Here is a 26,643-nt window from a genome sequence, read left to right as displayed (position 1 = left end):
TTTGTCTTCTTTGGAAGGAGAAGATGGTTTTTCATTTTACCAATCCCATCACTTTTTCCCAATAACTTTGGCCCTCATGAACAGCATTTATTCAGTAACAATTCAACCAGAAACCCAGAGGCTGAAAACAAATCAAAACAGCGATTCTCAACCAGTATCTCAATGACGGCCCACCTCAGAGTCAAGACCAGCGATCCCATCCCAGCCCAGCCTCCAAAACACAACCAAGCTTACGGAGGGCCACAACAGAGCGAGATCGCACGTCCACGCCTCTGGTTGACGTAGTGTTTAACGTTTACATATTGGTCCCTTTTGTTTTTGCTGCAACATTTCTCCCCCCTGCATCCCCCACGGTAAAAGCTCGATGGCTTGAGAAGCGACGACCTTAAAGGTGAGTAGTGTGTAGAGATTACTTTGTTTGGAAGATTTTGTTACGTGCATTTCCCCCCCACCGTTTTGTTTTTCCCTTTACTTTTGTTCTTCTTCCCTCGCCGTAACTTCCCCATATAAAAAGCGACACGTTCCCGCTCACAGTCCCTACATGAGTGGGGCAGTGAGCCCAATCTTCTCCCCTATCCCAGTACCCAGGAGCACCGAGTTCAAACTCTGGCCTGTGGAATTTCTGTAACCCCCGCCACCCCCACTCCCTCCCTTATTACGGTTCGTGCCTATTATAGGGCTCTTGTCAAATAAAAAAAAATGCTAAAAGTTGAGTGGAAAACTAGATGCGTTTCTTTGACACGAGCGTGACAAGCGAGGGCGTAGGCCGAGAAGGGGGCGAGTGCCGCGACGAGCGTACCGGTGTGCGCGTCCGGCTCCGCGGGGCTGTAGTTGAGACTGTAGCTGTTGACGCCGCTGTCATCGTTCGAAGGGCGGCGCCACGGGTTCACGGGACGCAGGCCGCTGCCGGGCTTGCGGGAACTGTTGTTCTTCTCTGCAAGGTGTGACGTTGCGGTGGTAGTGGGTGGGGGGAGAAGGACAACGACACAAATCAGCGATTGGGGTGAAACAAATCCGATTTCGGGCAACTCGGCACACGATCAGAAGTGACTGCGGACCGGCAACGCCGGCTAAAATCTTGCCTGCCCGCGTGATAAGGGCCCCGCCCTTCCGCACCGGTGCTCTGGTGCTGGCCGAATACCTTTGGCGGTGCGGAAGGTGAGCATGGCGGGCTGCCCATTGCCGGCTCGGCTCCGGGCCACCATCTCGAGCTCATAGAGGCTGTCGGCCTCGAGCTCGGTGAGCGACAGGGAGCGCTGGTCGGCCGGTACGCGCATGCTCTGCCACACCACAGGATCCTCCACCGTCACCTGCGGGGGAGGCGGCAGACATGGCAAGGTCAAGATGTGGCTAACATCAAAAGGCTCCTGGTCACGGATAGACTTGGCCTTTGTGTGATGACAAAGCAAGTACCACTCTGTGAAATGTTGAGAGTGATTGCCCGCTGGCGAAACTTGCTCCCACTTCCACAAATGTGGTATTATTTTCTTTATCCATGAGCCTCAGCAGAGGGTCCTGTTTTAGGTTGTTTGCCCAACTAACACCATCATCCCTTGGGGATCGATACGGGGAGTACAAATTTGTGGGAAGACCAGTTGCCCTCTGGAGAGACTGGTTCCACCATCACAAAATGTGGAATTCCTACCACCGGCTCAGGGCTGCCAGTGGGGATAAGCACTGGCCAACTCTCGTTTGAACAGTGAGACACTTTAACTTACACTGGATTATGACTGGATAAACAACCATGATAATAATAACAACAACAATAATATAGTTACTCACTTCTTTCCACTGTTTTTCAAAGCAAAGTTGAGGGTGCAAATTCAGCAGGTCTGTGTATGTATGTGGGAGACCAGATTTGTATAATTTCATTGATACCGGACACAAGTTTGGGGTAGGCTTGTATCACTCTCTGGAGAATACGGCAGGACCGTACCTTGCGGTACTTGACGAGGTAGGCCATGATGGGGGCTCCTCCGTCTCTGCCGGGCCTCCACCTCAGCTCGTACGAATCCGGGCTGGAGCTGCGGGGCGCACTAAGCATTATGGGAGCCTCGGGAGGGAGGAGGGCCGAGTTGGTCGCCACGGCGGCGGCGGCGGGGGCGGCGGGCACGGTGGTCGGCACACCGCTGGACCCGGGCGTTCCCGACGGCGGCTCCTCCTCCACCTCCGTCGGCTCGTCTTGCAGGGGGAGCTCCGGGAGGCTCAGGCGCTCCGTCACAGTCTCCTCGGCCGCCTCCTCCTCCTCCTTGGGCTGCGCGTGCTCAGCGCCGCCGCCTCTCTCTGCGGCAGGAGGAGGACGGCACCGCGAGACGTTCAGCCTCTCTGGGACGTGAGACTGGTGGCTTTGCTTTTAAAAAGAATAAATATATGTAACTGCTAGCAGCGCAACAAATACAAGAAGGCAAAGAACTAAGACACCGTGTGTGAAAGACCGCCATAAGACTAAACAAAAATAATTAAATTATTTTTCATTTTTCCAAGAAAGGCCCACTGAGCTATATAGTTATTTTTCAGAAGCGACCTGTCCACAAATCATAGTTCAACGAATTGCCTTATCTCGTACAAATATATAACAGTAGCCAAATACTCTTAACGCATGCTTTTAAATGTGGAGGGAAACACACGAGGACCTGCAGAAAAATCTATGCAACCACGGGGAAAACATGCAAACAGCAAATAAACAGGCATCAAGGTCGGGATTGAACCCACTACCTCCTGTATACCAGGCGAGGTAGTTAACATCTCGCCACCGTGGCACCCATTTCGCCACCATTTGAGACGTTTAAAATAAACATAAAAAATAGAGAATTTAAGAAATAGCAGAGAAATGTGGGAAAGGAAAGAGAGAGGGAAGAATAGGAAGCAGAGATTGACTCCCATTCACTGTGATTCACTTTGATTGCAGAGTATTAACACGCAATGCACCACTGCATGGGTAACCAGTCTGGCTGGTGTTGTTCATGAGTTGAGGTCTTAAACTCTGCTGGGAGATTCAACCACATAGATCACAATTGCAGTGCATTGTTGTGGGAACTCGGTAGTGGTAATCCTGTAGATTAAAACACGTAACAAAATTTATGGCAATGAAACACATCCTGACATTCGTTTGTCCTCAGAAGTAATTCATTAATTAGCGATAACAACGTCGCTTTCTGAGAAGACCAAGATGATGTCAGGCACAATTGCGTCACGGTGAAGCGAGGCGCGCGCATGACACGTGACCTCCTCCAATCCACGGTGGGTTTTTTTTATTGCCAAACTTTGGCCGACCCTTCATAAAACACAAATTACAGGGCAGGTCCCCCAACAGAAACACAACCTTATACCGAAACTTAAGCGCTGCTCGACAAGGGGGGGGGGGGGGGAGGGGGGGGGGGCACGGACGGTGCCGTGTGACGCAGCGCCGGAGATCTCACCAACGAGCCGGAGCCTCGTGCCTCCGCGCTGCACCCTCTGCTCCTGCGTCACGAGGTTGTACGCGGCGCAGCGGTACACGCCGACGTCCTCGCGGGACACGTTCGAGATGCGCAGCGTTCCAGACGGCAGCAGCTCCACGCGCCCTGCGGCGTTGCCAAGCGTGGGTTGTTAGCGTCGCACGATCGCGACGCCTTTGCCGACAATACGCGCGTGCTGCACAGTTGACCGATAATGTCCACGCGGTGCGACTGGTATGTACAACAGAGAGCTCAAGTCACGAGTCGCTTAAATGTCGTTCCGCTTAAAGTCAAACTTTTCGGGAGCGCGACGACGCCTCCCCGTATTCGTGACGTGTCTTTATTCTCCAACGCTCGCGCACACATCGACTTCGGCACCGCGAGAGCTGCGCGGGGGGGGGGAAAAATTGGCCCGGGCGAACGCGGCGCGAGCGAGGCGGGGGCGCCATACCCGCGGTTGTGCCCAGCCACTTCTGCTTGAACTTGTATCGCGCTTGCGCCGGCGGTCGGCTCTCCGGGAGGGAGCAGTGCACCTCCGCCGACTCCCCGAGCGCCACCTCGAGCACGCGGCGGGCGTACCAGCGGAACTCGCCCAGACCTGAACGACACCGCCGCGCCGTCAGCGAACGCCGCCGACGCAGTCGTTTCATTTCCGCGACGCCGCTGACGAATATCCTCCGAGCGTATTTCACTACATCCGATGTTTTTTTAGTCGAAACTACAATACATTACACATTCCGATTGCAGGGGCCAATATATTCATGGGACGCCCACCCTTGGCTGTCCACAAAGTAGTACCCGTTTTGTGCACCGTGGAGGAACGATGATAGATCGATAAGCCAACAGGTGAGTAAAAAATGTGCTTGCACCGCTCTAATTACAGCGCAAGCCAACCCAGACATGCTTCCTCCATCAATACACCCTCATCACCCAGCTGTTCGTAACCTCATGTAGCTCCGCTCCAAAATCTACTCCAACCGACTTGACCGCTCATCAATCTCTCCGCACGGCATCTGGCCACGCTATTGCAACTCAACTATGAACTACTTTTATTTGACCAGGAAAGGCCCACTGAGTTTTAGACCTCTATCAGAAACGACCTGGCCACAAATAATAGCTCAACAAAGTGGCGTATCATTTAAACGCACGATGATTCTAAATGTGGAGGAAAAAACTGGAGGACCCAGAGAAAAATCCACGTGACCACCGAGAGAACACACGAACTCCGAATATAGATGTCACATGGCGAGGTAGTTAACATCTCGCCACCGCGGAAGCCCACCACCGCAGCTGCTGCGTGCTGCGTGCCCTACAACCGCGCCGCTGTGTTTGTTTCCACTCACGGGCGAGCGTGACGTTGGCGGGCGCGCTGGTCACAGAGCCGTTGCCGGTCGTCGCCACGCAGCGGTACGCTCCCTCGTGCTCCGGCCGGAGCGCCGCGATGAGCAGCTCGCTCCCTGCGAGCAGCATGCCCCCCTGGCGGGCCGCGTTCTCCCAGGCGCCGTCTCCGCCGCCACCGCGGTACTGCCAGTCGAGTGCAGCGCCTTGAGGGTCCGTCGTGCAACCGAGCCTCACCTCCCCTCCCGGCCGCTGCGTCACGGATTCCGGCTCGGATGTCAGCCGGAGGGAAGGCTCTGTTGTGGCACATGTGCACAGACACATGCACGCGCGCATAAACATGGACTCGTACGAGTACAATGCACTCACTTCAGGGAGGGATACAATGTGCGCGCGGTCTCTCACCTGGGTAACATAAAGGCATTTATATACTTACTGACGGAAACTTGATGCATTGTACGCCGGGTTTCACAGGGCCCCTCCCACTGAATAGAAACCGCTCGGGAAGCGGCAATTGTCGAGATGCGTTAAGGGTTAAAGCGTTTACGAATCAATCAGGGGGCGGCTGGCGGGCCCAGTAAAAAAACGTGTGCAGTTTTTTTATAGACCCGGGCAGCATTAACAGCTCGACTTGCGAGCTGCGGGTGATGTTCGACGCGACGTCCCAACGCACTCTCCAGTAGAGAGACACAGAGAGAGAGCGCGACACGAGCCAGGCCAGAGGAGAGATACTTCCGCTCTGGGAGAATCGGCACCGTCGGAACATTGCTTCACGATCATCGCATTTCCACGGCAGGGTCACGTTGTTTTTATTTTCATATAAATGCCAAATCGTTCGCTTGTTTGCGGCGCGTAAAATAAAGGCCAAGAGTGTGGAAAAATTAGCAGTCAGCAGAGCCGATAAACTTTTATTTGCAGCTGAGCGAGACTTGCTGTGACCCCAACAGCTTTTATTAGCATCCTCTTTGTAAAGGGGGACTCGGAATGCAGATCATTTATCACGGCGGCCAAGGGGCGGGGGGACTGGGGGGGGGGCGGGGGGGTAAAGAGGTGGGGGGGGGGTGTTTCCCCTGCCCACGGCCTCCACGCATTGGCAAGTGTCAAACCCTGACCCCCCTCTTATCCAATGATAAACTCCCGCAGTTCATACAATAAAGCTTTGTCAAACACGCTGACTGACACAATGACAATAACACAACGGGGCTACGATCACGCAGGGCGGCCACAATGCGCGGCGGAGCCGTGCCCCTCCGCCCGCCCCCCCGTGAATGGGAGCCGATGGCGACGACCGCTCTTGGACCGGCGTTGCGACGACGAAGCGAAGCGCCCGCAGGGGGTTCTGCGTAGCGAGCGGCCATCGCCGCCACTCGGCAGACTCGCGTCGTGCCGCGGTGGCGAGATGTCGACTACCTCGCCCGGTATGCAGGGGGTCGTGGGTTCGATCCCTCCTGACGCCTGCTGCTGTATATTTGGAGTTTGTGTGTGTCTCTCTCTCTCTCTCTCGCCGTGGTCGCGGGGATTTTTCTCCTGGTCCTCCGGTATTTCCCTCCGCATTTCGAATCAACATGCGTTTTGAGTATTTGGCCGCTATAAATGTCCACGTGACAAGCCAATTTGTTGTGCTATCATTACATGCCGCCAGGTCGCTTTCGACAAAGAGCTATCTAGCTCAGCCAGCTTTACCTGGTAGAATAAAAATAGTTTTGTTCGTAGTTTTAAAATACACATCCTAAAAACACGTCCTGCCCAGGTGCCACTTCGGCTCGAGCACTCATTGCACAGCAGCTGGGTAGGGGAGGATTTCTCATGCAGGTTGGGGCCTCGTCGCAGCCCATCATTTTTCCAGGGCCGATAAAGCGAGAACAACTTTGTGAGAAATCCACGGTGGTAGTGCGCTCATCGCCATAGAAATTGGGATTTCCATTTCTGGGTAAGAGCTCGGAGGAAGACACCAACATTTTGCACGTGTTCACAAATGACAAGCGCGTAAAGTCACGCAGTTATTTTAGAGGTCAAACAAATCCCACCGCTGCATTAAATGTCGGCCAAAAATCTTCATTCAACGTCAGCTAGAAAGTTAGTGACACGGCAATGACGACAACAACAACAAAAACACGCTGACAAGTTGAAAAGATGGAGAACAAATACGGTCAGCATCCGTACTTTCCTTTAAAAAAATAACAACAACAGTCCACAAAACTACCGACCATTTCCAACAAAAATATTGTTCTGTTTTCACACAGCGGTGACCAGGAGGGCTGCCCAAGCGGTTTGCGAAATCCGCTGCCAGCCAACGCCGGAGCGAGCCATCCTCCCCCCACCCATTTTCAGCCGCGTCTGTTGGGGAAAGCTAATTACAGATAATTGCTGGAATCGATCAGCAGCACCGGGGAAGGTGGGAGAGAACCACTGAATGGGGCTTTTGAGCTCCGTCTCGCTCCACACACAGGCTCATTGTGAGCGCGGGAGCTTGGGTGGGTGGGGGGGGGAGCCCCCACCTCCCCGGCCAGCCCGGCAGCAAACCCCAGCTCGGCCCTCACTCCTGCTTCAACTACCTCAACCGCGCGAAGATGCCACACAGGGAGAGCGACCTGCGAGCGGCGACTGAGTTGAGCGGAGAAGTCCGCCAAGCCGCGGGGAAATGTGCGCGCGTGCGGTTCCGTCGATTTTTCTTGTTCGTTTCAGTGTCAGTGCCAAAAGACCACTGCTGGTGGCTTCCAAAATTCACATTCAGCCGTAGCGACACAAGTCAAGGCAACTCCCCGACCCAAACAAATATTGCCTGCTCACCATATTTGTCTCTCCACGTAAAAAAACTTTTTTTATTTTTTTACACACAACCCATCGCTACACAGTCTCGCTGGGCGTGCATCTTGCCGGCAGCATTGACTCAAGCACTTGCAAAGTCTCGACCAGTTTCAACATTCAGCGAGTCTCCGGCAGAGTGAGGCTTGCTTGGATCAATGCTGGTGAAGGGCCAGATCAAGAGATTGCGGGATGATGTTTCCCTCTGTTGGTGGCCCTGAGCTATTAGTATAAATTCCACATTCCTACGGCGTGGGATATCCCTTTAATGACAGCAGATAACAGGTCACATCTATTTTTGCGCATTTTTTTTTACCTTGTTCATTTAAGATAACATTCAACATCAATGTTTAAGCCTCGTAACATTGGAAAAGTATTCACTCGTCAAATGTAATTGTAAATACCATGACTGAAACGTCGTGCTTGCGCAAAACTTCAGTCGCATGGAATATGAATGTATATGTGTATATACACAGTACTGATAAACACCTACACACACAATGCGCATGTACAAAGACTGACGTTCCATTGTATTTGCTGGCATTGCACTCATGAGATCCGATCCACAATCGTCAATTACGAATCACTCCAGTTTACTTTCACCATATACGCTCTTGAGAGAAAGCAGTGTTGAACGATCCACTGCTGAGGATGTGCCAACACACACGGGGCTGTGTCGAGGAGCGTCACAAGACGCCAAGCTACCCGAGTCTCCCTGGAGCCAATGTTTGAGTCGCTGCACCGGCTACCGATTCTAGGCAAATGAAGCCTCAGGCCTGGTACAATTCGGGAACTTGACGTTTCGATCTTCAACCTTTGCCCCCTACAAATCACGCTGCTAAGAGCATGGAGACAGCCACGTGTAAATTTTACACCGAATACAAGAAATAGTTTTCAGCACTGTGCACCATCAATATAAAAATGCACGCTTCATTGTCCCCTGTGTGCGCACAGATATAAAAACTCACCTGCTGTTTGAACATCATCCAGCACCCCCTAATTGCTAATTCCACCGCGATTCCACAAAGATAAGTCACTGAACAGCTGCTGTTGTGTGCGCGGGCGGGCGGGCGGGAGGGTGGATGGATGTGTGGGGGAGCACGGCATCGGTGCAAAGTGAGTTGGCTGAATTCTAAACGGGTGTTTTTTTTAAGCAAAGGAGACCCTCCGCGTCTCGACTCGTGACGTTACGATAGACCAAACGTGCGAAGAAATGACAAAAACAGAGCACTACTCAAACTCTAAAAAAGGCTGTAGTTTTAAGATTCGCGGAGATGTCTAGAAGTTAATTAATATATCTATGAATGTCTATTAAACAAGATATATATGTGTGTATTGATAAAAAAAGAAAACCGCTCGGTGGCACAGCGGTAGATCGAGCAGCTCGCAATTGGAAGGTTGCGAGTTCAAATGCTGGTTTGGGGGTTGACTTAGTCCATCACTCCTCAGGGTGGATAAAACGATAACTATTTTGTGGGGATGCTGACAGTGGTTATCCTTTGGCGGTGGGGGCCACCATAGGAATCAAAAGTTTCCACCACCGGCTCAGGAAAATAGCATATATATATAAAAAGTTCACTTTGGCATGTGCCGTACGAGCTCTCAGGGGACCCACAGTTGCTGCCGCCGGGTGTAGCGATGTCACTACCTGTGGCGCGTGCGATGCAGAGAGTGGCAGCAGCCAGAAGGCACGGCACGATGACACGGCAGGCCATGGGGACCCGGGGCTCACGCGCGGCACGCGGCCACTCAGGGCTCCGGGGGCATAGATCTGCACAGACAACAAGAACGACGACAACAATGTCACAACAGTCAGCATCACAAACATCAGCGTCACAACCATCAGCGTCCGCATGTGACACGCCAGCCATCGCAACCATCACGGCATACACACGCAGACGCCAACAAGCTTATCAATGGGCACAAGCTATAACACAGTGACATGTTGAGCAAAAGCGGTGTATCAGTTCGTGAGGAATAAATGCAACATTTAAAAAAAATTATAAATCGATCGTTTTATTGACGGCGAATTGTAAAAGGGGAGGGCGTTGGGGGTTGAATGAACGAATTACTTATTTACCCAGGAAGGCCACGTAGAGTCCAAAAACTATTTTTCAAGAGGGTCCCTGCATCGGGATGTGTGGCCAACGCCCATGCCATTAGCACGGTTGGTTACGTACGGTGCGAAAGAAGTTCCACATACATACAATTGTATGTTTTCAGCTATGGGAGGAAACCCACGCGAAACGCAGAAAAAGGTGGCCGGTGTCAGGAATTCGAACCCAGGGCCCTCCTTGCTGCGAGACGCAACTGTTACCACTGCGCCACCCAGAAATTGTCGCACCTCGGGGAACACCCACACCCGATGCTGAACGCATTAACGGCGAGGAGATAACCCGAGCTTTTGCGACACGCTCGGCGGCAGCAGCAGCTGTCCAATCAACATTAGTCACCGCGGACCGATGACGTCAATTACGAGTACAACTGTGGCAATGAAATTCCAGCACCATCGGTCTTGATCACCCCCCCACACCCCCAGAGCAGTAGTGGCGGTCGTGTCCGCTCTGTTTGTTTAAACTTACACAACTCTACCCAAATTCTTACGTATATATAAAAACACACACATTGGCTCAATTCGCGAAATGTCTTGACTTCGCCTATTTGCAGCCTCTAAGAGTACGCGGTTTGTTGCTGGCCGCTGGCCATTTCGTGGGTCTGTGACCAGCTAACTGCGATTGACCAAAACAAAACACCCGAACCCTCCATCCCTCCCTCCCCTGTGTGCGCGAGAGAGCGATTACGGACCTGGCCGCACCATGAGGCGCCTGGCTTTTCAGCCACCCCGCAGCGCGGGAGCGGATGGGCTGGGTGGTTGGAGTGAGAGACGCGGAACGCGCGCGCGTGTGTGTAGAGTGAGTAGCGCGCAACGCTTCGCAAGCACGAGGCAGCCTTCAACGCGGCCCGGGTTGTCGGGGGCGCAGTGGGACGCGGTTAATCTTTAAACCGGTACACAAAGTCTGCTTCGAGTCCAGAGGCAGAGCCAAGAACGCAGCGATCGGAATGACGACAATGTTGGCGTGAAACTCTCTTGTGGGAATTGCCGCAAGAATTAGGAACAACACGAGTATTAAGACTTACGCGAATATGTTTTGTTTGTTTTACTAACGTGTATCATCTGTACATTATTAATCCAGGTGAGAGGCTATTGACGTAATTATTTCCTTTTCAAGGAACGTGTGAAACCCAAGAACCTATCGTTACGTAAGACCTGCTCGTTCGTTTTTCCACCTTCTATTCATAGCCGATTTTATAATAAAATGTTGCGCAAGGCCTCAACCGGGTCTCAAGACTGTTCCTCAGGAGAGCCTTGCTTGCGATGTTCGATCAATTCCTCGCCAATTATTTCGTCTGCAAAATGAATCTGGCCAACCCTGATAAAAAACAAGTGGATAACACGAAGCAAATGAGTGCACGCCAGATATACTATTTGTAGAGATTGGTCAGAAAACTTGGGATTTTGGATGATGACACTGGTATATGATAGTCATTAAAACTATAAATAAACACCCGTAGCAGCCTTGGGCAGGTCAATTCACTGGAATGTAGTATTTTCAAGAATAATAAAGGAGTTACAGCTAAGGAATGGAATGCATCCAAAGGGATGTCCAACGAGGAGATGGAACGACAAAACCAGTTTGTGTGCATGTGCGAGGTGGACTATCACATCAGAGGGTCATGAGAGTTGGCGGTGGCTTTCGAAGGCCTTCATCCAGCAGAGGGTTGAGCATGGCTGATCATGATGATGATACACAAGTCTACCCTCGTGATTGCAAGAACAGGGTTCACTTCCGTGGCAATGCATTAATGTCCTGGTGAAGCTGCAGTGATATTCGGCTGTGGCAATCGGGGTGTTTGACTCCGAGCGGGCAAACACAGTGCCAGGGTCACTGGCCACTGACAATATAGCAGTCAACTTTGAGAAAAAACAAAACAAAGTAGCAAATTACGAAAGTAAAATAAATCTAAACAAAATGACTCCTGCATGTGTTTTCCACCCACGCATTAAAAGTGCAATAAACGATGTTGACATATGCATTTGTAAACATTACAAAGGTCGAAATGTCTTTATAAATCCGTATCAACAATATCGCAACCTTTAATCAACAACATTGCCTTTTGCGTGGAGGTGTTTATATTTAACCAGCTTGCATGTGCTCGGAGGACATAAACGTCTGGGTTTCAACAAGGGCAACGTGTTTTCTTCTCGCTATGTCTGGTTACAAGATGTCACTGTGCCGTCACTTTAAATGCCACCTTCTTGCAGACGTGAACCTGCGCACGTACAATAGTGCTTCCACACGCCTGCATGCAAACGCGCATGCTTGTGTGTTCGAACACGCACCCACAGCAGGCATTAACAAGGAGAGAGATCCCGTGTCTCGCACAATCGGCTTTAGGGGCAAAGTGCCGTTTGTGAGTGCCTGTTACGGTGAGCATGGTACAACACTGATATAGATATGGGAGATGACTACGAACACCTGACCCACCGTTGACGTCCCAGACCCGAAGTGAACGCAGCACCACACAAAGCCACACAACGGAGATGCAGATGCCAATTTTACCACGGACCTATCTGTATCCTTGCGAACTAGCTGGGCAACTGACTATAGACGGGATTTTCCGTGTAACGAATAACAATTGAATCGAGTTGGAACCGAGATGGGCAGGAATCGTGGCTCATTTCACCCTCCAGTATGCCACCGCTTCCCATACGATCTCGGCACATGTACAAGTGCACATACTTCACACACACAAACTAAATCAGACAATTGCAAACACCTCCTGTAAATAGCCTTATCAGGCTGTTCGGGAAAATTCCATTAGTGAGCACCTACGATGGGGCGGTGTGGGCATCACCACGCCTGGCCGCCTTTGTCTCTCCAGCATCGATGTTTACACAACGCACCAGGTTCACATTCAAGGCTCATTCATCCGAGGGGACACCCAGGGCCGGTTCAGATATCCATCACCGGTTGCTCACCGTGAGCCCTGATCGAATTCAGGTCACCGGTGTTCGTGGTGCAGCACGCTAACCACTATTCCACCGCTCCCCACACACACAAAAGACAAAGATCCCCCATATAGCCTTACCAGACTGTAGGGGCAAGTGCTGTTAGCGAGCACCTATGAAGGCCGCAACGGTACACGAGGGGGTGGGTGGCCAGCACCGCGCCAGACCGCCTTTGTCTCCCCAGTGGTGATGTTTACTACACACCGCATCAGGTACTCATTTGAGGCTGAGTCGACCTAGGGGAGGCCCAGGACCGGTTCAGATAATCATCACCGGTGTTGGCCGCGAGCGGGAATCGAACCCGGGTCGCCAGGTTCATAGCGCAGCGCGCTAACCACTACACGACCACTCCCCACTGACCCACACACACTCAAACACACACACTTAGTTAGGTACATGTGCATAGAGGCACACACGCGGACACGCGCGCGCGGACGCACGTGGGTATCCCCACTGACCTGCAGCGAACGCCGTTTGCTTAAGCACTTCCCGGCCAGCCACGCACGGACGCGGGGCTTCCCCTCTGGGGCCCGGCGCACACAAAACAAGCGGCAGCCCGCCAGCTCGCCCCCGCCCGGCAGCCCGTCCGTTCGTCCGTCCGCTCGCCGCACATGCAGCGCCGGCATCCAGAGCTTGCGAGCGGCAGCCGTGACACCGACGCGGGGCTCGAAGTCGGCCCCACGCGATTCTGTCGGCGCGGATTGTGGAGCTGCTCGGCCGTTTCCCGCGCACGGAAAAGTAAATCCCGGTGGAGCGGTAATGCGCGACGCGTTCAACCTTGCGCGCTTTACGCTACGAGGGCACAAACTTGACGAGCTGAAACCCCTCAATCGAAAAGTCCACCACAAACGCACGGCTAAGGCGGCGGTCCCCACGTGTCCAGCACATGCACACCCGGCCATCGCTTGTCTCCTCGGTGGTGACACTGACAGTCTGACACATCCCACAGCAGGTATGCACTCGCTTTATGCTGGGTGGACCTAGAGGAAGCCCAAGACATGGCTGATAACGGCTGGCACCTGTGTTGTGTGTGACCATGGATGTAACCTAAATCGCTAGGTTAAAGCGCAGTGCACTAACCACTAAACGGTCAGGTTTGTGTTTAAACATGCAGACGCAGCAGTGCCACTTTAATTGTTGCACAATTCTACAACAGCCCTTTAGCAAATACACTCAACACACAATTTATAACACGAACCACTTCAAATGGCTCTAATCACACCCAAAACAAACAGAGGGCCGAAGTGAGGATAAGCATTCTTATCGCCCATTAGTAGCTTACAGCCTTCTATCACAGCCTGGGCATGGTGCTCCTGTGTGCTCAGCAAGTAATGCTGCTCGTCACAGAGGCATCGCTAACCCTAACCGTAAAGCATTGCGGCTAACCTTCTGAACGCGACGTACGTGCGTATGTATGCTGAACCTATTTCACGCCGTACGTAGCCAACCCTGCTAAATCGAAGGATGCGGGGGAAGGACATCAAACTAATTCCACCAATGCAATAACATTGGTGGAATTGCCTTCGCCCAACTGACGGTATTCGGCAATGTCAATCTATATAGACACAAGGACAAAGTTCTCCCTGTATAGCGACGTGAATCGCTGGGCCAAGAGGCGTTGGTAAAGCAACTTGATTTTGTTACAACCCGGGCCAGAGAGGGGGCGGGGTGGTGTGGCCAGCAGTACACGTAGCTGCCTTTGTCTTACCGCGCCGCCAGTTAAGATTAGTTCTCTGGAGATGACATGCTGATGATGAGTAGACCGAATGGCAGGGACGGACGTCTGGCACAACGTGGAAGAGTAGATCTCATCTCGTACGGCTGCCGATATAGATTGCAGATCAACAACTACAATGTCACATTCTTTGGGTCTTTCGGTAAAGGTTACATTTTTTTTTACAAAAAACTACGATGTTTCGATCACAACACAAGCGGTGTTTGTGTTGCGAATTGAAATTTTCTTTCAACCTATCTACGTGACTTTACCGAAAGACCCAAAAGAATCTGAATTCCTGCAGTCACGAACGCTTTAAGTCAAGATGCATTTTCACATTGAGGTGGGCAAGCCAGATAACCGCTTCAGGAGTGGCGCATCGCCGTGACGTGTCCTTCGTATTTGTCGACCCGGCATTGCGTCGTTACACGTTGTACGGTCTGTTTTGGATGACCACGGTCGCACACTGGAGAGTTTTTACTTTTCCATTTGTGCATCAGAAGAGAAGATTAAAAACACGCGATAGCGGGACTTGAGCTCGCTTGAGCCGTAGGCTCTTCTGCCAGCAGTGGTGTTAGTGAGCAATTGCAGGGCTGCACCCAAGAGCCTCGGCCTAAATTCAAACGCCAATTTCCACCGGTGAAGTGAGAATCTATAGCGCTGAAAAAAAAGCCTCCCCAGACCACATTGGTTCACCGTGCTGGCCAGTGTGGGTTCATTAAACGGGAGGTCAGGGACGATTCAGATATCACCACCGATGTTAGCCATGGCTAGGAATTATAATCCAGGTTACCCAAGGACATATTGCAGTGGTAACCACCATGCCACCACTCGGCTCTGGTGTTATGTTAAAGTCCCACCTTTTAAGACTGCAATGTACCTATTGTGACAGTGCATTGGTGTTAAAGTATAATAAAAAATTGTGCCACTGTCTTATACAAAGCTGCCATTCATCAAAACTCCCTTAAACCACAACGCTCCAATTATTGGCATTCGACTGTGTTACGTACCATGTGTTATGTAACACAGCTCGCCAGTAACACATAATCTTGGCTTTGTATCTCAGCAGTGCTTCCTGGAAGGTTGTTTTTTAAATAACTCAATAATTGCACTCTTAAGGGTGCCTGCTGGCCAACTCTTGTAAGTTTAATACCAATATAAACAAAGCCTATAAACGGGCAGTTTCCCCACTCGTTGAGTCACAGAATAATGCGTAGTGACATTTTAGGCAGATGTTTTCTGGAGCAAAACAAGCAAATAGGATTTTTGTTTAAATTATTGTGTTTGCTGAGAAATCACCAATTTAGCTTATGTAACATCAAGAACACGCGTCGTGTTGCTCAAACGAACACCGGAAACAACACTTGTCTCTGTCGATGGTCCTGAGCGAGGTGGTAATTCTACGTTCACATGACAGGGACCGGTCTTTCCCATATCACAGTCACCGATGACTTTGCGGAAAGTGGGGACCACCGTGCAATAGAAGCCAAGTTTCGCCGGAACCGCAGCCCTAGCAGATACAGGATCACCTATTTGTGACCCATACGCTCGTCCCAACCTAATATGAACCAAGAGCAACACCGCAACCCTTCCCAATTGGTAATTAATCGATGCCCACTTGAATGAACTTGCCTCGGTGACAACCCTGTGAAAGTAAGATCAACGATGCATCACTGACCCGCGTCGCGCTCTCCGCATTATTTTCTCCCAACGGCGGGCAAGGCAGAGCCATGCGGGCGGCTCTCAGGGGCACGAGAGCCCTCTTCCCGCATGACGTGACCCGTGCAGCCCCCCCCCTGCCGGCAGCCATAGGTGAGGGCCCTCGCCCCTCGCCGGTGCACCCATGCGGCGCCCTCCCTCCCTCCCTCGCCTCCCAACCTCAGCAGCGCCCCCTCCCTCCTCCCACTCGGCACCACCACCGCGGCGGAGGCGGCGTGTCACCCGGCCTCATTCCAGCGGCCCAGGTCGGTGATCCGAGATGAGACACATGCCCTGCATTCCGGCCGTCATGACCAAACCCACAACCCCCCCCTCTCCCCGGCCTGGTCTGCCGTCCCATTCCCCACCCCACTACCCCCCAGGACCAAACCCTCGTGCTCAGCACCCTTAGCCACATCTGAACCACGATACCTCGCTGATCTCAAGGAGCATCAGCCATCACGTGGACTCTGGTCATCCTCGCAGTGGCGGCTTTTTGCTAACCATCGAACAAAGACGGTCACCGTATCACGCGCTTTTAGATGTGCCGTCTGGAATGCTCTTCTTTTTGATATTAGGACGTCACTGGAGCTGTACACTTTTCAATCTAGATTGAAGATTCATTTCTTTAGAACTGCTTTTTGTGTTTAGTTTGTTATCCTTCCCCCACAACCTCCGATTAGTACGGTTGGCTACGTGCGGTGCAAGAGAAGTGCAACATGCATACATACGTACACGGTTAATAGATTGTTCTCACAGTCAATTCCTTCACAGCACTCTCATCGCACTATGTGTACAGCCAAAAAATCACCCATGAGTTTCGTAAAACAGAGCTCATTACATAAACCGTGTATAGCCGAGACACGCGTTCGATAACACCGCGTTGGGCATGGTTTTCCTGTACATTACACCTGGAAAAATTAGGTTGCGTGTTACCAAATGCCACTCGTGTTCAACACACACATACATGCACCCCCTCTCAAACTGCCAGGGCTTGGAGCCATCGGTGCACGTCGAGTCGATCTGCTGCACACGCCCGCGTGCTGCGAGCCCCCCTAAATCCCGGCGCGGCACCTCTCTTGACACACCTCTCCAATAAGCCCGTGCGATTAGGAGGCTTCAATGTGCTACACGCAACAGGACAAAGTATTCTCACTTTTTGGAGCAGCTATGTTGCAGGGGTGGGTGGAACATGTAGCAAGTGTCTGTCGAGGATGCGTTTACCGTGGGCTACTGCGCCCGACCGAGCGCGCAAATCACAACGCAACACGACGGTTGCGAGTTGAAGCCCCGGTCAAAGGGTTGACACAGCCTCTTGTAATGATCGATGTGGTGCAGTGGATAAAATCAGTATTTGAACATATTAACACATCCTGTTTTATTGCCAGAAAGGGTAAACCCTATTCTGAGTTTTCATACTTTGTTACTGGCACAAAAGGTACCATGATAGAATCAGTACCGCTCTGCCTTGCATTTCAATGCCTCTTGGGAATGAGAATTTGGGATTTCCACCACTTGCTCAGGGTGGCCAATATAAATGAGCAGCACCCCATACTCCATGATACCTGTAGCACCCAACGTGGGTTTTACAGGATTCATCTACATACGTTAGGATTTCAACAGGGACACTGAAAAGTTGTGACTAACAAGACGTGTATGCTACATTGTCAATATACGGTAATACTGGAAGAAGCTAAACTAATGATTACAGACATTACGTGGAATTTTGTTACATTTTCTGGCCTAACTGACTCTACTGTAATAAATATGAGAACACATAAATATAACTCAATTACATTTTCCGATTCACTCACATGTAAACACTATTAGTGAATCACAATGGTTTCTTTCACACTTTGTTAGATATCACGTAAATTAAATATGAAAGTATCTGTGATCGCAAGATGACTCAAAATAAAAAAAATAGTATAGAGTAATGTGATTGATCATTACAGTACAAACCCTATTTACATCACATACAGGAATCCTCTTATCTGTAACCACATTGCCCACAACGCAAATTATCCCTTGGCCCAAAATAGTCCATGGAAGATCATTTAATCCGTCACCCCATTCTGTTATCCGTGATTATGTCCCCTTTTTTTACGTGTCATACGTTCAAAAAATTTGATCGCTATCATCCGCAAATGTTCACGGATAAAAAGAGTTCATCCTATAATCTGAGCTTTTCCGGAACTTTTGGTTGTGGACAGGTAGAATAATAAAAAAAACACGTATAATAGTATCCGCTAAATCTGTTTCCATATTGGCACGGATGACATGTGTTCTCTTGCATGTGCATGCGAGTCTGCGTGTAACAAAATATGGACTTACCAACTCTCCCATACCGTGTAATGCCGGTAATACGAATGTTAAATTCGTAATCTCATAATGCTACACAAATCTAATTCCTTAACATTCCCAGATATGACGAAACAATATTAACTGGAAATAAATCTAACACAAATACTGTACCTGCCAAGTTTAATTTCTGAGAATGCTTTAAAGGGACTAGTGCATTACCAAAAGGCTCAAGTTTGTTCTGGCTCTCACAGTGCTGTTGCAATCCAACAGGAGCAGTCTCTGAAGACATCTGAGCACAGCAGTAGTCCTACTGTTTACGCGGAGTTAGCCACAAGTCAAATTCAAGTACCTTTGCTCCGACAACGCATCCCATCGTAGGAACGCTCAGCAACACCGCGGCTGTCTTCGCTTGCGCAAAGTTTTTTGCTCGGGCTAATGCCAAAGGGGTTAAACCCAATAATTTTTACGTGACCCGTATAAATTAAAGTAACGTGAATAATTGTAATCATCGCAGTACATACAAGCCGTGCATTCCCCGACCGCATACGGAATAACGGTGACGGCGTAATTATAATAGTTCACTGTTGTTCCCAGAAATTGGCGCAGCGTTCATCTCCATGAGCAAGCCAGAGCTTCTGGTAGCCCTCCCAGATGACTCTGACGGGGACCAGTCGTTCCAATAAAACAATCACCGTTTGGCCTTCGACAGAGTACTACTCATTTTAATATCCCCGGAAGAATGACTAACCGAGTAAACTCCACAATCAGAATCACTTCATAACATTACATCCTTGAACCGATGCAGCACCAGGTGCTCTCTTCGAACAAGGCAATGCATCATTCATAATAAAATTGGTAAATCGCTCGAACAAACTGCTACATTCATAAGCACGCCACTGCACGGAACAGAACATGTTTTTCATTGTATAAAAGGGCCATTGCCTGAACAGCTACCTATTACTATGTACATACATTTCCTTTTAGGGAAGTGTGATTGTAGAATGCGTTGAGTCTTTGCAGAGAATTGAGAGAGGCGATAGAAGGTGCTGTCACCAACTCGTGTTGATGGCTCACGGTTTCAGCAGTGTTCACTGTGAACACATTCAAATATTCACATGCTTCTCAAAGACAAAGATTCCCCGCAGAGCGTTAACAGACTGTTGGGGTGAGTGCCGTCAGCGAGCACCTATGAAGCGCCCACATGGTGCAAAAGAGGGTAGGTGGCCAGCATTACGCCCGACCGCTTTTGTCTCCCCCAGTGGCAATGTTTACACACCGTGCACCAGGCACTCATTTAAGACTGAGTCGACCTAGGGGAGGCCCCAGAACCGATTCAGATAATCGTCACTGGTGTTCGCCGTGAGCGGGAATTGAACTCGGCTCGCCAGGTTCGTATCACCACGCCACCGCTCCCCGCAGATTCAGCACACAAATTCAACACACACACACAATTCATTTCTGGTCTCCCTTGAGCCCCACGTTGTCTATTTTTACACTGCGAGTAGCACTCCCGCTCGCTCGCCTCTCTCCCTCGCGCGGAACAGCGCTCTCAACACAACATGTGCGCTGAATAAACTCGCATTTAATTTATTGGCATGGGGCGGGTTTGGTCCGCGCGGCATTCACCGGCCCTCAGGCGAGCCCTGAACCGGTCTCAATGCTGGCATTTGAGGGGGGGGTGCGTAGGGGAGAGGCGCTCGCATACGAACCGAGACAGCAAACAGGTGCTGCTGCTGCTGCTGGGGCCGCCTTTCACTGACCGTGCTGCTTGCAGCCCGGCATGGTGGTGCAGCATTGAATCCGCTGCCGAACATTAGGAAGCAAGCTGGGCTGTGCTGATTTTGCATCTGGAGGCGTGTGGCTACTCTGTCATTTTATTTTTTACACAATTGCCAAGGACAGGCCCAAAACGTCAAACGGTCAGCAACAAACAGCACCATCAGAACTGTAATATTTTAGGCAAGAGTTCACATGTTTCTCAAACTGTTCAAGAGCTTCGTAAAACTGACGAGAGGAGGGATTATTTAAAGCAAACATAATTTTCTAGTTTAAGTTTAAGTCCATCTGCCTATTGACTTTCCAGACGAACATGATCAAGCAGCATTCACTTGAGCAAGCACCTCTGGAGTGGTTTCGACATTTTGGGAATCATCAGCAGTCAGGGTTGTAAAGAAATGCTGCTGGATTATTGGACGTTATTGGCAATAGTACTCCATAAAAAAGGATGGGGGCTCCATGCAACTCAAAAAGCAATCCCATACACAAACTTATTTTGCATTGCAAAGGAAAATAAAGGGTAAAAGCAAATATCAGCAGAACTTTAAATTGCGTCTGTACATACAGTATCGTAATTTTGTAAAGTGTGTTTGGATTATTTAGGTATCCGAGTTAAATTGATAGTTTAATCTGCAAAAACTAACTATTTTTATTTTACCAGGTAAAGCCCATTGATCAGATACGACCTGGCCACAAATGATAGCTCAACGGAAGTGACATTTCTAGCAGCCAAATACACGCATGTTGATTTTAACTGTGGAGGGAAAAACTGGAGAACCCGGAGAAAAATCCACGCGACCACAGGGAGAGAGAGAAAGACATGCCAACTCGGGATCGAAGCCACGGCCTCCTGTATACAAGGCGAGGTAGTTAACATCTGGCCACCGTGGCGGGATTTGTTCAACTCCAGTCCTTGTGGCTCTCAACACTCCGCCTTTTCACGTTCACCAAGCTTCAATATTCAAATAAAAATCAGGCCATTCCATGCCCCACGGGCCCAATGATTGTCAACAAGCCTCGCGTAGAGAGCGACGGTTCAAATAAAGATTGAGGTGTCGTGCATGCACGCGGCCATCAGGCCTGTGAGGGGTGTAAACACCTACTTGATACTTGAACACAGAAGACTTGTGAATGTGAAGAGGCATTGTGAGGGCAGAAGTTTGGGAAACTCTGACCAAAGAAACTAATAATGGCAGCGAGAACGCAGGAACATCTTCTATCACTCTCCTCTGTAACTTTTTTAAACTGTGTTTTTCTGTTAAAAGTGGTTCAGAATTCATTGAGCTGTCCGTGGTACAGTTTTTTTTTCCACGTCAGAAAGCCATGTCTTTGTAAACCAAGCCGTAACGTACATTATCGTTGCATGCCTGTTATCATTGGGTCAAATTCCTCGCATTCGTGAACGCACAATGATATTCTGGTGATTGTATGAATTACTCGCGATCGAATTTATGGGCAACTCCCCGCTGTGTACGAATCCCGCTGAGGTCATGTGTTACGCATTTCACCCCATACTCTCCACAGCTGCGCCACAAGTGAAGAAACGCACTTCTGGGCGCTGGGCGCAAGACGCAGTAAAAACTCATGCGCGGATTAATGTTACCGAGGCCTTTTTTTTTCGCCACGCGTAATCGCTGCACAGATGGGTCATTTGACTCTCGCGCAACACGATGGGCTGGTGGGTGCTCGCGCAGGCGGAAGGAGCATCAACACCGCGTCCTTGGGCCGTGCGCGAGAGCACGCACGGCACGGCCAAATTAGCGGCGGCGGGACGCACGTGGCACCTGCAGCTACTTCCGGACGTTCGCACGCTCGCACGGCGATAATTTACACTCGCGTCGAAAGATTCCACGTTCCAGAGACAGACGCACGGCGGCTCGACCCGGCGTGGCAAAGGCGACGTGGTGAATCGCGCTAAGACATGCGCTCGTTCCTGGGCTCCGAGATGGCGCTGCATGGGGGTAGTACGGCAAGTAGGTTATTGACAATGATGTTGTCTACACAGGTTATTTTTTTTGTCTGGACACTCTGCATGCAGCCACGTACGTGATAGCACTGGCAAGCGGTCACCGATTTCTATCCACAAAATACATCTCTTGGTGTCTCCCTCCTAGTAACTGCAAAGATCGTCATCCGTCTACTTCTACAAGTCCACTGCGCTGGGACCTGCTCCGCCCACCCCACCTCCCCCAAAGTTTAAAAACTCCTCGACCAAGCTGCCTGTGGGTAACAATTAGGGCCGAGATGACGAAACGGTGACGAGAGAACGGGGTCACGAGATGATTTAGAGGAAGCGCCACCCCTTTGCCGGTGCACGCACAGCTGCACTTGCAAAAGCGTTCGCACGCGCGAGCGAGCGAGGGGGCATTGTGGCGTCACGTCAATCCCATCAGCGCGGGGTCACAACCCCGTGAGCCCGGTGCGAGAACGTACCGCCAGGCACACGTGCAAGTGGGGCCCCGTCACGCGGTGTTTGTAAAGTGTGCACACTCGCGCTGATTCCTCTCCAAACAAACTATGCCGCTCGTTCTCAACCGCTGTGTTACACTCTGTGCTCCCAAGTTGACTCTGCACGAAGTGTGTGTTTTTTTTAAATAGACATAAAACGCCCGAGCGAGCTTCTGTCGGAAGCTCAGAGCCAGTGCTGCAAATTCCACATCCATGTGACAGTAACCGGTCTCTTGCAATGGATTTCCACTGATAATAAGTAGATGCTGGTAGCTCCACTGGGATGATCGGCTTCAAGTTGACCACCCAAAAGGGAATTGAACTTGCAACATATTACAAAAAAAAGTTTAACTATAGCGCCGCATGGCCGCGGGCAATATGTAATTATTTATTGAACAGGAAAGGCTTGGGTATTTGTTTTTCCTCTTACAAAGTCTTGTCAGAGTCCTTACTAAGTTTGTGTTTTCACGCGTGCAAAAATAAATGTGCCCACAGAATAGACCAAACACGAGTGGATAACACTCAAACATCCACCTGGGATAGGCCAGCAAACTTCTTTCTGAACTGCAGTAAACCTAGATTATGGATGGACTTTACTAACCCATTGGTCTCCCTGTAATCCTGCAGCAAGTGTCTCTGACACACTGCGAACCACCAACCCCACCTCAAAAGTCTTGGATCCCAGGCACGCATCACCATGAATGACACCGCATTCAGTTCAGTTGCTCACATCCTATCCCACCCAGCTGTTTCATGCTCTTCTTTTTAACGTACCCAACTGCCCAATAAACAGCATTATGCAATACTCTGCGTGGATGCTTGAAGAGCTGTTGGAGAGCCTGTAACATGCTCCATGTGCAGAACATAAAAAAACACGAGCAAAACTTTGAGCAATGTTCATGTTCAGGAGGAGGAGAACGTTTTATACTGTATATATATCACACCTACCCTTATGCACGACTGTAACACTTTCTGGATGGGGTGACCTACAAATGAACTCCAATAACCTTGCTGATCTCGTCAGGGAACATCAACCATCAGATGCACTTCTGCGGCCGTCTGTAACGCTCCGCCTTCCGATATTAGGAAGCCACTGGAGCTATGCACTTTTAAATCATCTAGATTGAAAGCTAATTTCTTGAGAATTGCTTTTAACGTTTAGTTTGTTGCGCTTCCCCCGCACTTCCGATCAGCACGGTTGTCTACGTACGGTGCGAAAGAAGTTCAACATACACACACACATACGAATCGGTGGCACAGTGGTTGCCACAGTGCGATACGGAGCTGGCATCCTGAGATGGATTCCCAGCCGCGGCTAAAACATCAGTGATATCTGAACCAGCCCTTGAACTCACCCTTAGTCTCAGCAACCCAAACTGACCAAACATGGTCAAGTATGGTTAAACCACCTACAACCAACAGTGTGGGTGGGGAGAAATTCGTCCCAGCAATGGAATGACAAAAGGCTTTAAGTTATTTTATAACGTGACTGTATTGTGCTTACTGTGCATGCAGTTGTGCAACAGCAACGTAATCGCAATGTACAGTGCGATGTTGTGGCACGTCTGTGTTGAATTATATCAAGTCAAGGCCCCAACATATCTCCCGGTTCATATGAACAATGGCGTGGCACTCATCTCGAATGGCAGCCCCTGAGCCAGCAATGGAAATTCCACATTTCAATGCCAGGCGCCATCCTCTTCGCAAGACAACCACTGACGACTCCCCACGGTCGTGGTGGCACACCAACCACACAGTGCCACATGGCAAGGATGTTGAAAAAAGGGGCCGTTTATGTAACATCGATGCCTGTTAATGTTGACCTAACTGGAGTTCTATCTCAAGTTTCCCTTCATATTTCCCGAGGCTTTATAAAGTAACAACTGTATATATATAAATGTACAAACATAACAATGAGCCACTGCTATCTTGTGCTTAGATTATATGGGCCAGGTGGGTCAGCGGTAGAGCAAGCGGCTCGCAATCGGAAGTTTGTGAGTTTAAGGTTGGGTCGGGGTTGACTCAGCCCACCATCCCTCTGGGGTTGATAAAAAAATTACCACTTTGTGGGGATGTCAACCTTGGTTTTCTTATGAAGAGGCTCGACCTCCATCCCCTGCCATAGCAATGAGGAATTTCCACCACTGGCTCTGAGCACCAATGCCTCAATCAATTCTCCTTTGAGCAACAGCAGCAGCAGCGGATGGCTTTGAGAGTGCTACTCACCCCAAATACCGCATGTATGGTGACATTCAACTTGCATCATCATATTTTACTCATCGAGTCCTTTGACACGAAAGGATATGGGTTTGATTCGCGAATATGAGAGGAAACCTTAGTATCCGGAGAAAGCTCACACACACACAAGAGGGTGGAATTAAAAAAACATATTTCGTATACAATGTTCAATGATTAACACTGTGCATGCTACAAGATCACGATCCCCCGTGTAGCCTTAATGGACTTTTAGGGCAAGTGTTGTTAGTGAGGATTTATGAAGGCCGGCACGGCACACGACGGGGTGGTTGGCTAGCACCATACCCGGCCGCCTTTGTCTCCCTCGTGGTGATGTTTACACACCGCACCGGTTGCAAATTTTTGAAGCTGAGTCGACCTAGGGGAGGCCCAGGACCAAGGCCAGATAATTGTCACTGATGTTGGTGGTGGTGAGTGGGACTCGAACTCGGCTCGCCAGGTTCATAGAGCGCAGCACGCCAACCACTGCGCCACCGGCATGATACACACACAGTCTCTAATAGAGTTCCAAGCAATGGATTGTTGGTGCATTTTTTGCAGCGCGCAAGGGGCTAATGGACTGTTCACGTGATCTTAATCCATCAGCCGATAACCCAGCCCACCACGCCCTTATCTAAACATAGGCAGGCGCCAAGAGCCACACAACTCCCTTGAAAGGAAGGCACACACCCAGGATCAATGTGTTATCACACTCCTAATGCAATTGGCCTATGCTGGGTGCACAGTTAGACACATTATACTCCACAACGCATTAAGTGCCATTAGAAGTGGGATAATATAACAATGTGTATATATTTCGATTTAAAGCTTTCGTGACTGCAGGGATTCATCTTCTTGGTTCTTTTTAAAATTATGTTTTATTTTTATTATTTCCCTTCTACGTGACTTTACCGAAAGAACCAAGAAGAAAAATGTATATATACACACAAAAGTCATTCATATTTTTGTAATGCATTATTGTTTTCTTATGTTTTATATTGTGTTTGATTTAATTATTTTCATTGTTGTTGTTGTTTCCAAATGAGCAATGTAAGGCAAATCAATTGCTGTGTTGGGTTTTGTAAAAGTGTACAGTAAAATGCGTTTGGAATTTTACATGAAGAGATGTATAAAATATCACAGCAAAGCTAACAACAAAAGCCAACCGTGAATAAAAGAAAATGACCCCGTGGAGAGTGTAAGTTCTCTTGCCAAAATAGAAAACGTACATAAACCATGTGCTTATGAGGATGATTTTACAAACAAGCTCGCGTTGTCTGGCTTCGTTCATAATTAGCTGGTCTTACACTTCCAAGGACTGCCTTGGTTCATTTCAAGGTTTGCTCGCCACAGCTGTGGGCTCACGACCACAATTACTGAAGGTCGTGTTGATGATTTTTTTTGTTCCGTAGCTGCTAACAATGAACGAGTCATTAATCACCGCAGTAAAGGTTAACGTCCACCCCTCCGATACCCATCTTGATTGAATGCGCCACTTTGAACCCAAAAGTGCCCAAGCGCTTCCGAAAGATTACGATTGAGCTCCGGCATGCTTGGCGACGTACTATAAAAATGCTTTAGGTTCGGGTTGGTGGACCACAAAGAGATGATCGTGTGTCCGAAACCCCGCGACTGGGGGAAACGAGCTGCCTGAAAGAGGCAGTACAGCAAATAGGCTGCTTGTCGAATAATTTTGAATTTTCGTTTTTATTTTATCCCCTGGTATATGTGGGGGGGGGGGGGAATTCTCTCAATCTGCATCTATCCGAGATGAATCCGATGAGCTATGCAGCTCTTTTTCACAGATGTCTAGTAGG

General features: G+C 49.8%; 1 protein-coding gene across 4 annotated transcripts in view; it reads right to left on the bottom strand.

Moving 5' to 3' along the window:
• The window catches only part of LOC144942999 (brother of CDO-like), a 100,892-nt gene that overhangs the window by 15,074 nt on the left and 59,175 nt on the right, over positions 1–26,643 (bottom strand). For all 4 annotated transcript variants that reach the window (XM_078870115.1, XM_078870114.1, XM_078870113.1 and 1 more), the window contains exons 2-8: positions 9,229–9,351; positions 4,781–5,071; positions 3,889–4,035; positions 3,420–3,563; positions 1,937–2,283; positions 1,142–1,310; positions 800–934 (exon numbers count right to left, since the gene is read on the bottom strand). In XM_078870115.1, the coding sequence (XP_078726241.1) occupies positions 800–934; positions 1,142–1,310; positions 1,937–2,283; positions 3,420–3,563; positions 3,889–4,035; positions 4,781–5,071; positions 9,229–9,295 (1,300 nt within the window). In that variant the 5' untranslated portion in view covers positions 9,296–9,351. The remainder of the gene's footprint in view (positions 1–799; positions 935–1,141; positions 1,311–1,936; positions 2,284–3,419; positions 3,564–3,888; positions 4,036–4,780; positions 5,072–9,228; positions 9,352–26,643) is intronic.

This window comes from Lampetra fluviatilis, chromosome 29 (assembly GCF_964198595.1).
Source record: "Lampetra fluviatilis chromosome 29, kcLamFluv1.1, whole genome shotgun sequence".
Taxonomy (NCBI): domain Eukaryota; kingdom Metazoa; phylum Chordata; class Hyperoartia; order Petromyzontiformes; family Petromyzontidae; genus Lampetra; species Lampetra fluviatilis.
This window is presented reverse-complemented; position numbering and strand designations above follow the sequence as displayed.